The sequence below is a fragment of the Leptonychotes weddellii genome, chromosome 10, assembly GCF_054177405.1.
Source record: "Leptonychotes weddellii isolate Sample4059 chromosome 10, ASM5417740v2, whole genome shotgun sequence".
Classification (NCBI taxonomy): domain Eukaryota; kingdom Metazoa; phylum Chordata; class Mammalia; order Carnivora; family Phocidae; genus Leptonychotes; species Leptonychotes weddellii.
Window position 1 is genome coordinate 86,477,289 of NC_138378.1, and position 15,746 is coordinate 86,493,034.

General features: G+C 41.2%; 1 protein-coding gene and 1 pseudogene across 1 annotated transcript in view; both read left to right on the forward strand.

The window, feature by feature from the left end:
* DNAH6 (dynein axonemal heavy chain 6) overlaps positions 1–15,746 on the forward strand; it is a 173,458-nt gene that overhangs the window by 106,149 nt on the left and 51,563 nt on the right. The window contains exons 46-50 of the mRNA XM_081797290.1: positions 1,957–2,024; positions 4,194–4,374; positions 8,408–8,587; positions 10,071–10,304; positions 14,602–14,737. Of these exons, the coding sequence (XP_081653416.1) occupies positions 1,957–2,024; positions 4,194–4,374; positions 8,408–8,587; positions 10,071–10,304; positions 14,602–14,737 (799 nt within the window). The remainder of the gene's footprint in view (positions 1–1,956; positions 2,025–4,193; positions 4,375–8,407; positions 8,588–10,070; positions 10,305–14,601; positions 14,738–15,746) is intronic.
* Positions 6,312–6,429, forward strand: LOC115942816 (U4 spliceosomal RNA; annotated as a pseudogene).

The window sequence follows — 15,746 nt, forward strand, 5'->3', positions numbered from 1 at the left end:
CTGGTCTCGAATTCCCAGCCCGAGTGGACTATTACGTGTGACGGTCTCTGACATTTGGTGGGCCCTCTCCCAGCTCCCCCTTTCCCCGCTGCTCTGCCACACCCCTTCCTTCCACTGTCCTCCACTCTTGCTTCTCTTCTGCGTCCTGATTCTGATTCCAGTTGCCCTTCTGCTCGCCATTCAGTTGGACTTGAGGCCCTCCCCACCCGGTCCCTAGGTGCTGCCCTGCCCGAGGCCCCGAGCACCTCTTCAGCGCGATCTCTCCATCTCCCTCCCGGCCCACAGCTGCTTGCACAACACAGAGCAGCACTCCCTTCTAATCATTCTTCTCCCTCCTGCAGCTCAAGGCCATTTGTGCCCCTCTTGCTGTGGCTCATAAATGAACCAGGGCTTCACAGAGAGTCTGTGGGGAGAGGGGGACATGCGAATGTTAACATTTGCAAATGCCCGTGGCATAAAGGCCCAAATAAAGAAGTTGCCAGCTTGAAAACTCTGGTGACTGTCACCATTAGAGAGTGATGACTCAAACATCCAGTGTGTCTGTGCTTAGAGTTCTGGAGGAGGGGGCATCCCTCATGCGCTTAGACTTTAAGGGGATCTATGTGAACCTCACTTCCACACACGTCCCTGACCTACCATAGGATCCGGAAGAACTACTCTTGTGCTGCAGAGCCCAAGGCAGTTGCAACAGAAATGAAGGCAGCTGGGTCTCCTTTCTCCCTTCCTGCATGGGGCTCCAAGAGGTCGCTCGTCCCCCGCAGTCCCTCGGTGCTGCCACAGCTCCAGGCACGGCTGCACGCTCCCCAGGGTCTTCCCAGTGCGGCAGGTCTCCCCTTCTCCAACAGGGCTCACACAATTAGGGAAGAAACTTCACAAATCAGAATTACTCCTTCACCTCTCCCTCCATCCCAAAAACAATAAAATCCTTGCATATGCCATTCCAAATAGTGTCATTTTCCTTTTAGTTACCGATTTTCTCATAGCTGCCTGTCTTCACTAGATGTGCTCAGGTTAGATGAAACAGACACACCTCTTGAATAAGATGAGGGAAATGCCACTAAAAGCCCAGGTCAGCCTTGAGGGGTATAATTTTCACAGCCACTGCCAGAGCTCATGTCGCAAGATCCATGGTGAAGTTTAGAAAAGTGACTGATGTGCCATGACTTACAACCTTCTCACTTATTTAACTTTTGGGAGGGAGCATCGCACACCTTACCCGACACTAGCTCTGTGACCGTGGGCCAGTTATTCCATGTCCTGGATCTTCAAGTCAACTAACCAAAAAGTGGAGATAAAGCCTACTTCAAGGATTCATTGTGAAGATTAAATAAGAATAACATGTAAAATATGGGACGTTCAAACACTCTTTTTTTGCTGTTAACTTATTCTAGTAATGTGAGAATATTATAGCAACCATTTTTCATAAAAATGTTATGATGACACAATACATATAAAGCTCTATTACCAGTCATCACTTCTTTTCAACAAGGACAAACTATGTACAAGTCACTGTAACTGAGTGACTTTCTTACCTCATTTGGTCTTCATAAATACCCTGTGAGTTATAACTATTATTATCCCAATTTTTAAATCTCAGGAACTGAAGCTCAGCAGGGGTGAGTAGCTTGTCCAACATGCACTAAAGGGCGTACCTGGTATCAGAACCTGATCTTTTTAACCCTCTGCTGGCTCACCTTTCCTTAAAGCACCATGTAGGATTCTATAACTGTGGCCTGTGAGGAACAAGATTGTCATTCATACTGCAGGGAAAATCATATTAGGATTCTGTAAGACGTAATATGCTTGGTGGGTGTGTGGGTGTGTGGGTATGTTCACAATTAGACCCAAGAGACATCCAGCTGGGTAATAATGGGCCCTGTTCTACTAAAGAAAGCACTTCTTATTTGACTCATCTGAACTTAAGCATTTTTATGTAAATCTATGCTTCTCTTTCAGGTGTGCATTAAAGTTACCATCATCAATTTCACCGTAACCAAATCAGGTCTAGAGGATCAATTGTTAAGGTAAAAAGAAAAAAAAAAAAAAGTGGGGGGAGGGGAGGGGGGAGGCAAAGTTTCCTCATATTTTGTTTAGAAATTGTGACAAAACATTTTAATGTGTGAAGGCACCACTCATGAGTCATCAGTCATAAAGATGATAATAAACAACCAGGTTCTTCATCTGTTGTCACTGTTGCAGCTGCCAGTTTTGTTCACGGTCTTCTCAAGAAGATCAGGGATATACCCTTAATTCTCAACCATGGTTCGGGCCAGGCCTTCAGGCCAGCCCGGCCTCTTCCCCTTTGCTGGGGTTTCCAATCTTGGGCAAGTGAATGAAGTCAGTCGTCGTGTGGTTCCTTGAGATGCTTTGCTCCATACCTGTGAGAAAAACTCCCAAAGAGAGCTTTCCTGTTTTACTGGTTTACAGGTGTTTTCCTGGTATACTTAATTGTACCTACATCTGTCCACCTCAAAAAATTAAATACCCTCCTTCGGTATACTCTGTGATTAAATCTCTGCTTCCCAAAAATAAGATTATGAATTGTTGATAGTAATTATCAGAATTAGCCAAGAGGCGGGCGCCTGGGTGGCTCAGTTGGTTGGGCGACTGCCTTCGGCTCAGGTCATGATCCTGGAGTCCCGGGATCGAGTCCTGCATCGGGCTCCCTGCTCAGCAGGGAGTCTGCTTCTCCCTCTGACCCTCCCCCCTCTCGTGCTCTCTCTCCCATTCTCTCTCTCAAATGAATAAATAAAAAATATTTAAAAATAAAATAAAATAAAATATTTGTTCTCAAAAGGGACATGTATTTAAAAAAAAAAAAAAAAGAATTAGCCAAGAGGCTTAGACAAAAAAATTGTAAGGATTTATTGAAATAATAAATTTATATGGTTAAAAACTCATTATATATGTGTGTGTGAGTATATGTGTATGTATGTGTGTATGTGTATATACTACATTAGCTCTAAAGGAAAAGATTATTTAGACCCACGTTCAAAATAAGTCGTCATATTCATTGAGTCAAGTCAAAATTGGGTCAAGATTATCCTGATTTATTCCATTATCACTGAGTTTAAGTCTCGTTTTCCTTGTTTATTTTAGGAATCTATTCTGCCAGCCACTAACTTGCTTAATTTCTGCCAGGCTAACTTCTTTCCGGACAAAGGGTATTTCAGCACATTTTACGGACATATTCTAAGGACATGGCTGAACCGTTTTCATACCCGTGCACTCCCGTGAGGAGTTCCGCTTAGTTGTGTCACAAGCTGTCAGCATGTTAGACTGCAGGGACACAGACAAGTACCCTGGAAGCAAGAATGTTGAGCCTCCAGTGTAGGATACAGAATCTCTGGGTTCTAGTTTATACTCCTCTCTTCTGAAAAAATTATTTAAACAAATGAACTTGAGATGATAATTTCTTATGGTGTTCATATAATAACTTTTAAAGTTTCTGAACTCGGTATGTACATAAAAATGAACAATGAGGCCGTTCATTCTAGCAGGTAAAGCACGTGCCCTGGAGTCAGCGAAGCCAGATGCAAGCCCAGCTCTGCCTCTCAGAGCCACGTGAGCTCAGGAAGTGACCCACTAGGGTCTGTGGTTAACCACAGTGCCTACCTCACAGGAGCATTCAAAGAATTACAAGAGAATCCGCATAAAACTCTGAGCAGGGTGCCTGGCACAGAGTGACGCTTAATAAAGATTAGTTCCTGCAAACACAGGGCTGGGATTACGAAAGCAAAAATGAAGGGAGATCTAAGTTCACATGTTTTGACAGGGGTGGAGCTGGAGGTAAGGCGCTTTTATGAGACCCAGGCAAGACTCACGTCATGGAGGTGGTGGGATTTCAGAATCTCCCATCAAAAGAATATTCCAGGCACCATTTTCAGCCTGGCACAAGCAAGCATTAGATACAGAAATTGAATGATTAGGGGATCAAGCACTGAGCAGGTTTTCTGAAGAGAAGATGAGCAGAAGCTATGGGGACTGTGGGAGACTGTCAGTTTTGAAATAGAAGATAATCAGAACTAACATGTCATTCAGTGAATAGCCACCTTGTCAACCCAGCGAAGAGGCGCCTTATGCACTAGGACTTGGCTAGTAGCATTAGTACTCAGCTAAGTAGTAAAGAAAAATAGAAGCAACTTCAGGGCACTGATAAAGCCATAATTTAAGTATTCAAACTTTGGTTCCAGTGATGTGGTACGACTCGAAAAACCCGAGTTGGAGGAACAAAGAATCAAGCTCATTGTGAGGATCAACACTGACAAAAACCAGCTGAAAACTATCGAGGAGAAAATCCTGAGAATGCTCTTTACATCGGAAGGAAATATCCTGGACAATGAAGAACTTATTGACACACTCCAGGATTCAAAGGCAAGTAAAATATTTTTAGTATGTATAGAAAGTGTATTGCTTCAAAAGTTACAACTGCCGCTTTTGAGGGTCCCGCAAATCTTTTATAGCAAGAATGGCAGCCACACCAGGGTGGCCAGCATCGCGCAAGAATGAACCTAGCTAGCAGGGCCCCTCACCCCACAATGGAAGAGGAGGTAAATCGTAGACAACTGCTCCTCTTGTCTTGTCTGCATTTTTTTATTCAAGCATGTAACGTAAAGAACTGGGACAGGATACAAGTTGAAAGGAAAAGCAGTTATAGTCACATTAGTGCCATCTCCATCGGGAAGCCTCCCTGGTCTGCCCAGCTGGAATTAATCTCTTCCTCCTTGGAACACCTGTAGCAACTTACCTGACCCTCTTTTACAGCCCTTGACATTGTTTACCTTATGTCACCATTATCGAATCCCATGTCTTAAATCTCATGTTAGCCCATTCAGTTTGGTGTTGAATCTGTGACTAGTTCAGCTTGATACTCCTTCTCCAAGGGCTAACCATGGTGCCCTATATATAACTGGCGCTCAATAAAAATGTCACAATAGTAAGATGAAGTTTTACATTAAACATATAATCTTGTACTAAATTGTTTCTCATTCAGACCATAATTTTAAAAGTATGCTGGAAATAAAACCTATAAAATGATTTTCATCCATTCATGAGAAACAGAAAGTAATTTACTAAAAAAAAAACCCTTTGACATGGAATACAGAAGTTTATGTCCTTTGTCTTTCATTGACATCAGAAATGATACTGCTTTCTATCCTACAGTCTCTTGAGATCCCATTCTGGGTCTCCCATTTCTTTTCTCTCTTTGCTGGTTTGTCAGTCTCTTTATCCTCTTTCCATTCATTCTTCCTTGGGTTTTTAGTTTCTGGAAGTCAGTGGTTAACCCATTTATTTATTTATTTATTTTATCGAAGCTTTACATGAGGGGCACCTGGGTGGCACAGTTGGTTAAGGGTCCGACTCTTGATTTCATCTCAGGTCATGATCTCAGGGTCATGGGATTGAGCCCCTCATTGGGCTCCGCACTTAGTGCAGAGTCTGCTTGAGATTCCCTCTCTCCCTCTCCCTCTGCCCCTCCCACTCATGCGCTTTAAATAAATAAATAAACAAAGCTTTACATGCAAATTACTTAAGGAATGAAATACTTGTACAAGTTTTGCGATAGCATTCCCTGCTTTCTCTATGCCCACCACCACCACCACCATCCATGACTTCCTCCATAAAAACAACTATGTTCTTCTTTTTTGTTTTGATTATTTGGGGTTTTACATCTTTTCTCTAAATAATAGACTCATATTGCTACTTCTTGAGTTTTTCTTTTATCCATTCACTGTTGTCTATACTTTTACCATACACACACACACACACACTCTTCCCATCCCCTAGCCTCCCTCTGTACTTATATTCTGATTATAGTTACATATCCAATGTTTACATTGCCTAGAAGTATGAAGATCTGGCTGCAAGTATTTTAGGGGCTGAGGACAGGAGAAGAGCTAGGGTATCCTAGTATCCATTGTGTATACATTTACCTAATCTCTTTGTTTTCATTATGGTACCGGGCCCTCAACTATCCCTGGCTTCCTTCCATCAAAAAATCCTCTCTTTTAATTTCCCCAAGGAAGAAACCTCTATTTTTCAGTCAGAGTGGGGAAGGGACAACCCCCTGCCTGGTGGGGAGATGACTTAGGAGTCTATCAACCAATTCTTATTTTAGGCCCTTCCCACTTCCAGGGGTTGGATGCCACGAATTCTTAAGCCTTTGACGGGGATCCTGTTTTACAAATTGGGTGACTTTTTGGCTTTTCCCTTTGCCAGCTTAGGAATCTATTTTCCTGCGTCTGCTAAGTCATTACCACTCTACTCTCTGCTTTCCAGTTCTCAAAATTTTACTGATATTTCCTCTTCCAAGCTTTGCGCCGTGACAGTATCGTAGCCAATGAGGTTTATCCGAGGCGCGATTATTGCTAATTGATATTTCCTCTTCCATTCTTCCTATCTTTGTGGGTTTGCACTGTTTTAAAAAATCCCTTTACTATAATTGTATCATGGTTTCAGTAGGGAGTAAGGTAGATACATGTGTTCTGACTGCCTTCTTTCTCTGTGAGCTGGTTTCTGTGTCTGCAGGGAGTTGCCTCGAAGATTTCCTTTCTATCAGGTAGGGATAGGACTGATTGTTTCTGGGCTTCATTTCCTACCACTTCCTGCCTATAGTTTATACTCCCTTAAACTCCCAGAGCCCTTATTTTATTTTAAGTTATTTGTTTGTTTGTTTTTTTAAATAATCTCTGCACCCAACATGGGGCTCAAACCTACAACCCTGAAATAAAGAGTCACATGCTCCTCCAACTAAGCCAGTCAGGTGCCCCCCAGAGCCCTCATTTTAAAATATATGTCATAGTCTCTAATCACTGCTGAGGCCTCAAGTCTCTTGGACATAAAATCTATAAGTAGTTACTAAGCTCAACTGAGGTGTATAGTCTTCTAATATTCTCTGGCAAAAAGAAGAAAGTAGTCTGCTTTCTCTTTAGCCCTGGATTCTTCATTATCAGGGCCTTGGGCTCCTCCAAGGATTGTTTACAGGTGGGTCTCCTTGATCCAACTGCTCCTATATCAACTTTCTTTTTCCTACTCATATGTAAATGCTTTAGTTGAGTCCAATATTGAGACCGAGGTTTTCCACTCCACTCTACCCTTTCTTGTCCCCTCAGGTTCCTAAGTGGTTAATACAAAGAGAGTTTGAGCCTTTGATTCCTGGAAAAAGCTCTGAGTCCCTCCCTTCCCCCTCTTGGAGGACAGGGGTCGACAGTCTAGAACTTAGCCACTAGCCACATGCGGCTATTGAGCACCTGAAATGTGGCTAGCCTGAATTAAGATGTGTTGTTAGTGTAAAATACACACTAGATTTCAAAGACTTAATCCAAAAAAAAAGTTAAAAATCTCAGTTTATTTTAAATGGATTAAATGCTAATATAATCAACATATATTAGGTTCTATTGGGCTAAATAAAATTATTGTTAAAATTAATTTCACTTGTTTCCTTTACTTTTAATAAACTTAGAAGAGATAGAATTATATATGTGGCTCACACTATGTTTCTATTGGGCAGTGGGGTCTAGACAGAAAGTTTGCTCAGACTCCCTTTTAGCTCTCCTTTCAGTGGAGCCAACACTAAACAGCAGTTCCCACAGTGATTTTTCATGGTCCCTGACCTAGACCCTTTGACTTTCTAGAGACAAATTCCCAGTTGAGGAATATCCACAGCTGAAAGAAATGGGGGTTGGGAGAGGAGGACAGACAGGCAGCAATATAGAGAAACTGAGGGAGCCAGAGAAGGGAACCTTAGAAAGCCCATTGACCAGAGCCACTAACCCAAAACAGAAAACCAAAAGAACAGCAAAGACCTCACAACCATCTCCAACAACTTAGCTTTATAACCCTTCACAAACAACAGCTACTATCCCCAGGTTGCCTTATGTCTACACCTGGGAACACTAGGGAAAGAAAGAGAATCTTAGTCTTCCTTATTAATCCAGAGTGGGATGTGATACCACTTCCTTCCAGCCTCTCTCCACCCTCCTCTTTGGGGCAGTTTCATGGATGCCCCTTCTCCCTTTATACCTTCTCTCATTATTCGAACCCCACATCATTTGAGGACTGCTCATGGGGAAGTCAGGGAGCAACTGGGAGTGCTGTATTAGTGCTTCCTTTCCAGAAGTCATTCAGAGTCAAGTCTCAGAGAAGTGCTGCTCCAGCTTGTCAGGGCTTCTTGTGTTGCCTGTTCCCGGCTGCCTATTCCATGTTCTGGAAGGAAAGAGGTCAGCTCAGTCAGAAGAAGGTCACAGAGACCTGAGATTCAGTCGTTCTATCTGGGGACCCCCTTATTATAATCACTAATTCACTGTGTCCTTATTTCTTTCCTAGACCTAACTGGATATACTCCAAAAACCCTACCATTTTTTTAAAAAAGGGATCCTTAAGAACTTGTTTTCATATCTTTATTCAGATCACTTCTGGTGCCATTAAAATCAGGCTAAAGGAAGCCGAGTCCACTGAAATGATGATCAATGTCGCTCGTGAGAAGTACCGTCCAGTAGCCACTCAAGGCTCCGTCATGTACTTTGTTATTGCAAGCCTCTCAGAAATAGATCCTATGTACCAGTATTCGTTAAAATACTTTAAACAGGTAAGTGTGTTGTTTTGTCAGTGAACTTTATTTCTTTGGTTTCCCTTTAAACCCAGTTGAGTTACTTTAGCCTCAGACAGTTTGTGAGTCTAGTTATCAAGTAAGACCCTCTAGGAGCTTGGGTTCAGACTTACCTGTTCAAGAGTGACTCCACCTGCCATGTCTTCTCAACACTCAAGTGCCCAGTATGCACAGAAAACTGCAGAGAAAGAAAAGAAAGACTTTCTCTTGGCCTCCTTGGCTAACTAGCTTGTTGGTTTTCTTTCTTGCCTGCCTTTTTTTTTTCTTTTCAGACTCATAGCTCCATGCTGTTTCTTTATACTCTCTCTACAATAATCCAACTTCCTTTCCCCTATTAGATTTTTACTGTGCTGTATCTCAAGTCTCTGACAGCACTGACCTTAAGCAAATTGGTTTCTGTATCTTTGTCCCCAGAACTTTCTATACAACAGGCTATCCCAATCCCTCACTGCACCTCCCCAACGTTTTTTAGACAAATCATACATGGCCTGCTCTCCTGTCCTTGGTTGCTTCCCACTTCCACCATATTACTGATATTACTGTGCAACTTTTGTTTTTTGTATGGTCTCTCTTCTTCATCTCATATTCACTGTGGAATCAGATTTCTCATGAGTAGGATACTTTCACCCCTCATCCTCTTTGTGGCAGCAGTCCATCTCTCCCAAGAGCAGATGCAATGTCACAAAACTTGAGCAAGCAGGATCAATTTACCCGAAGATTTCCAGGGGAGACAGGGAGTTTGCTTCACCCATTATACAGCAGAACTTACCCAGCATCCCCAGTAGCACACTCTGTTCACCACCAAAATTTCTCTCAGCTACCAGTGTGTGTCAAGGTTTGCCATGTTTTATTTTGGCACCAAGCGTCACACCTTCCCTGGATTTTGAACTTGTCTGCTTCTTGTCAGGTTGTTAAAGAAAGCTCAATCCTCTTTTCTTCTAAGTGTGTTAAATAACACCTCTGTTTCCCTTTGTCAACCAAACTTTGGGGAGAATTAACAAGGGCTTTCCCTTAAATTTTTGCGAAATCCTAGCCCATTCTTCCCACATCCTAACGATCTTGGGGGAGTGCCAAGAAGAGCACATGACCTTACCTTGCCCTTCTGTCTCTCACCCAAAGTGATTATCAAATCCGAGTTAAGAATATGAAAAAATGGGTGATGGCAGCTCACCTCCATTTTCCTGTGTTCCGCCTCACATCAAGATGATGCCTTTTGTATATTGTCAAGGGTTCGCAGTGGTTCATTTCTGAAAAATGGGGAGAGGTAGGGGAATAACTATCAATAACTTATCAATTTGGGGTGAATTCTGGACTTTTTCATAGTACAGTAGTCCTCTCCTGTGCTGCTATTTACCCACTGAATACAGGGTCCCGAAGGGCGGGAGTGAGGAGCAGGGATTTTTTTTTTTCCTCCACAGAAATTGAATTAAATCAGAGATTGATAGAGCTCTCTTTTGCACAGTTGTTCAATACAACAATCGAGACTTCTCTAAGGACAGATGATCTACAGCAGCGCTTGGAAATACTGCTGGAACAAACTCTTCTAACCGCTTATGTCAATGTTTCAAGAGGACTTTTTGAACAACATAAACTCATCTACAGCTTTATGCTCTGTGTTGAGATCATGCGTCAGCAAGAAAACTTAACTGATGCTGAATGGAATTTCTTTCTCCGAGGTTCTGCAGGATTAGAAAAGGTACCTATCTCAAGTTTGGATTGTAAGTTTATTCTAGATCGGGACCACAAGCACCTACCAGTGCTCTGCAGTGGCTGAAGGTGATACATTTGGCCATGTGGCCCAGGGGGACAGGTACTGGGGGTCTAGGGGCTAGGCTGCCACTTAGCTCCATCTCCAGTAGCTGGGCAATGTCAGTAAATTTAACCTCTTTAGGCAGCACTGTCCTCACCTATACAAAAGGGATGTCAGGATTAACCAATGGGCTAGGAGATGTGAACATGTTTTGAAAAGTTGACCATCTTACACATATGAAGAGCTAAAATGCAATAAATGTTGTAATTCACAGATTTGGCAATAGTGTTTGGGAAATCATGACTCCCTCTTGCCTGGACACATCTTTCATTATAAAACACAGGAACTAATATGACTGAACTGTCGCCTTCTGGAATACTGTAATACGAGCTCTCCTGCAGTTTCCTTCTTTGTGTTCATCCTTTTGTCAGACTTTCTCCAGCCCCTTAAACTAGCCTATCTCACCCACATACCATGAATTGGGTGGCCCACAGAAGTGAGCCACGCTCCCCCAACTCTTGCTTGCAGTTCCAGCTTAGCCCCACTCTAAATACTTGGCTCTGCCCTGCCTATCTTGAGCCCCACCTTTGGTCTCTGCAGACATGACCTCTGCACCTGTTTGCCACTATTTGAGCCTCCGTGTATCACTGGGAGGTTGGACTTTATGCCTTTTTTATTTGACTCTCAGTGCCCTATGTTCCCAGGACAAGCCCGACAAGACCTCTCCACCAGCCGTCCTTCCTTCCCAGTACCCCCCCATCTTACATATTCTATTAATCCTTGCTTAATGCTATCTTAATTTCATAATCACAATTCATACTTCAGAGGGCTTGCTGTATGTTTTATAGATATCAGCTCATTTATTCCTCTCAGTATCCTTATGTGAGTTCCTAATTTTATCTGTAGCCTGCAGATAGACAATTGGCACAGAGAGATTAAATAACTTGTCATGTTCACATACTTACTGGGGTTTGGGACCAGTGTTGGAACCCTCACAGTCAGTCTGCAGAGCTTGCCCTCCTACCCGCTTCACTCTATTGCTGACTGTTAGTGGGTCACTCAGCCAGGCCCTTCCCAGTGCTTTATCGTCCTTCTCACAACACTTTGTTAATAGCCTTGTTTACAGTTTTCTCAAGCAGATGCTTAAAGAGGTTAAAGAACTTTCCAGAATCAGATAACTAACGCATGACAGAGTCTGATTCAAACCTGTCTAAGCTTCCAAAACCTGTGTCCATTCCAGTACCACCTGCTACTTCTCATGAGCAACATATTTTGAAAAGAAATGTAAAATATGTTTTAAATACCATCAAACACAAAACTTAAAATTAGTCAGAAATCATCTTAAGACACATCTCAAAAATTTTTATTAAACTCTCTTTTCTTCTACCACAAGGAAATTGGAATGATTCTTGGCTAATTTTTTTTTTATAAATGTGTTTGGAGGATATCTTTTATCGAGTTACTTTATTTAGTTACTAGTATTTTAATACTAGTATTTTCCATTTTTATCATAAATGCTACATAGCATTAGAATCAACAGAAGAGAAAAACAAACTGCATGATCATCTTAGTAGACACAGAAAAAGCATTTGACAAAACCCAACACCTTTTCATCATAAAAACACTCAACAAACTATAAATGGAAGAAAGCTCCCTCAACTAGATAAAGGGCACGTACACAAACCCACACTAACAACATACTTAGTGGTGAAAGCCTGGGTGCATTCTCCCTAGGATCAGAAACAAGTCAAGGATGTCTGCTCTAACCACTTCTTTTCAGCATTGTACTGGAGATCCTTGCTAGCTCAACTAGGCATCCAGGAAGAATTAGACAGGAAGAAGTAAAAGTATCTCTATTTGCAGGGGACATGGTTTTGTATATAGAAAATACTAAGGAACCTACTAAAAATTAACTGAAGTATTAGAATTAATAAATGAGTTCAGCAAGTTTGCAGGATATAAGATTAATATACAAAATTAATTTGTATTTCTCATAGATGCTTGCAAGAGACAATTTGAAAATGCAATTAGGAAAAAATCCAGTTACAGTGGCAGTAGAAAGAATAAAATACTTAGAAAGAAAGTCAACAAAGGAAGCTCAAACTTATACTCTGAAAACTACAAAACATGTTGAAAGACATTTGAGGACCTAAATAAGTGGGAAAAAAATCCCATAATCATGGATTAGAGACTTAGTACTGCTAGGATGGCAATATTGCCCAAAGTGATCCACAGATTCAGTGAAATCTCCATCAGAATCCCAGCTGACTTCTTTGTAGAAATTGATGAGTTTATTTATTTATTTATTTAAGGGACAGAGAGAATATTTTTTTTAAAGATTTTTTATTTATTTATTTGACAGAGAGAGAGATAGCGAGAGAGGAATATAAGCAGGGGGAATGGGAGAGAGAGAAGCAGGCCTCCCGCTGAGCAGGGAGCCCGATGTGGGGCTCGATCCCAGGACCCTGGGATCATGACCTGAGCCGAAGGCAGACGCTTAACGACTGAGCCACCCAGGCACCTGAAAAGAAGTCTTTTTAACAAATGGTGTGGGCCGACTGGACAGCCACATGCAAAACAGTGAAACTAGACCCTTACATCACACCATATAGAACTTAAAATGTACCCAAAAACCTAAACATAAGAGCTAAAACTCTTGTAAGAGAACATGGAAGTTTTCATGACTGCATATTTCACAATGGATCCTTAGATATGATACCAAAAGCATGAGCAACAAAAGAAAAAATAGGTAAATGAGACTTTATCAAAAATAAACATGCTTTTGTTTCAAAGAACACTTAAGAAAGTGAAAAGACAACCCACAGAATGGGAGAAAATATTTGCAAATCATATCTGAGAAAGGATTTGTCTGGAATATATAAAGAACTCTTAAAGCTCCACAAAAAAAGACAAATGACCCAATTTAAAAAAATAGGCAAAGGACCTGAATAAATATTTCTCCATGGAAGATATACATAAGCACATGAAAAGATGTTCAACATCATTATTCATCAGGGAAATGCAAATCAAAACCTAAAGGAGATACCATTCATCCCCACTAGAATGGCTAGAATCAAAAAGACAAACAATAACCAGTGTTGGTGAGGATGTGGAGAAATCAGTCCCCTCATAAACTGCTGACTAGAGCAAAAAATGGTGCAGCTACTTTGGAAAATAGTCTGGCAGCTCCTCAAGCAAAATGTAGAATTACTATATGATCTGGCAATTCAACTCCTGGGTATTTATCAGAGAGAAATGAAAACATGTCCACACAAAAAAATTGGACATGAATATTCTAGCAGCATTATTCATAGTAACCAACAAGGTGGAAACAGCCCCAATGTTCATCAGCTGATGTGGTCTATTCATAACAGTGGTCTATTCATAACGACAGAATATTATTCAGTCATAAAGAGGAATGAAGTACTGATATGTATCACAACATAAGTAAACCTTCAAAACATTAAGCAAAAGCAGCCAGTCACAAAAGACCACATATTATAAAATTTGATTTATATGTTGTCTCCAGAACAGACAAATGAAAGCAGTTTAGTAGTTGTTTAGGCTGGGGGTGTGGGCAGATAGGAGGGTAGTAGCTAAAGAATATTTGGGGGTTTTTTGAGGAGAGGAAATGTTCTAAAACTCACTCTAGTAATGGTTGCACCAATCTATGAATTTACCAAAATACGTTGGATTGTATGCTTTGAATGGATGGATTGCATGGTATGTAAATTGTATCTCAATAAATCTACTTAAAAATGTAGTATAGAATCTCATGCAAATACTCTTGAAACTTTCAAGGGATTAGTTTCAGTCTATGATCCCAGCTGTTTCTCTGTCTCTTGTAAAACTGTTTACCCACGTGTAAGTGCTTCATGGAATACTGCCATGAAGCTAGTCTTTAGGGGAAAAAAATCATTGTAAGACTATCTGGAGGGTGAGGAGAGACTGGTGTGACTGGTGTGATGAGTTGGGGAGCAGGCTAGAAGTCACACATTTAATGTTAACCCTTCACCAGATCAACTGCTTTCTGCAAATGTCAACCTGGAAAGCTTTCACCAGGTGCACTTCTGAGCAAAGGTCTACAGGTAGAACTGATTCAACATCATTTCTGTCTCACCCCACCTAATTCCTTGTCCTAGGCAATGATGTTGGAGCTTGATTTTTCACTTAGACAAGCAGAAAACATATTTTGTGGTTGTCTTTGTGAATGATTACTCATTTTCTTTCTGTCTTCTAATAGGAACGCCCACCTAGGCCTGATGTTCCCTGGCTGCATCCTGCCATGTGGTTCGCATGCTGTGACTTAGAAGAATCATTTGTAGTTTTTAAAGGACTTACACAATATATACTGTTACATCCTATTTCCATCCGAATAGGTAATATGTCAAAAAGGATCTGCTATAGGGAGTTATAAACAGGCTTGTGAATCCCAACTTTGATGTCTCCTTTAACCTCTTCTGCTGTATCAATATTTTTCACTAGGAAATTTCTTCATTATTAAGAAAATGTGAACTACTTGCTTTCCCAGTTGAATGCTTGAGTTGAATGCTTGGCCCATGAATTTTCAGTATTTTATATTTACTATTATCTCCATTTTAAGGGGATATACTTACCTCTAAGAATTGCCTTAGCTACATCCCATAGGTTTTTTTGTTTTTTTTTTTAACTTTTCATTGAAGGATTACATATATATGGAAAAGTGCACAAACCAAATTGTACAACTTGGGGTACCTGGGTGGCTCAGTCGGTTAAACATCCAGCCCTTGATCTCAGCTAGGTCTTGATCTCAGGGTCATGAGTTCAAGCCCCAAGTTGGGCTCCATGCTGGGCATGGAGCCTACTTGAAAAAAAAAAATCGTACAACCTGATTATCAAAAACTAACTATACTTACGAGCCACCACCCAAATCAAGAACTAGAATAGTACCAGCCTCCCAGAATCCTCTGTCACAGGACCCTTCTCCTCTTCCCCAGAGGTAGTGCTCTGAATTATAACATTCTATGTAAATTTTCCCCAAAAGTTTTAATATGTAGCCCTGTCAGTTCTAAAAGTACACTTTTTAGCTTGAAAACACTTAGGATTGGGGGAACTATCTTTTTATTGTTTATAATTTAATTATGTTTTGGAAATTATACTCATGGTTTGCATGAAATTGATTCTTTGTAATTTATTTTATTTTTTTTAAGATTTTTTTTTTTAAAGATTTTATTTATTTATTTGAGAGAGAGAGAATGAAAGACAGAGAGCATGAGAGGGAGGAGGGTCAGAGGGAGAAGCAGACTCCCCGCTGAGCAGGGAGCCCGATGCGGGACTCGATCCCGGGACTCCAGGATCATGACCTGAGCCGAAGGCAGTCGCTTAACCAACTGAGCCACCCAGGCGCCC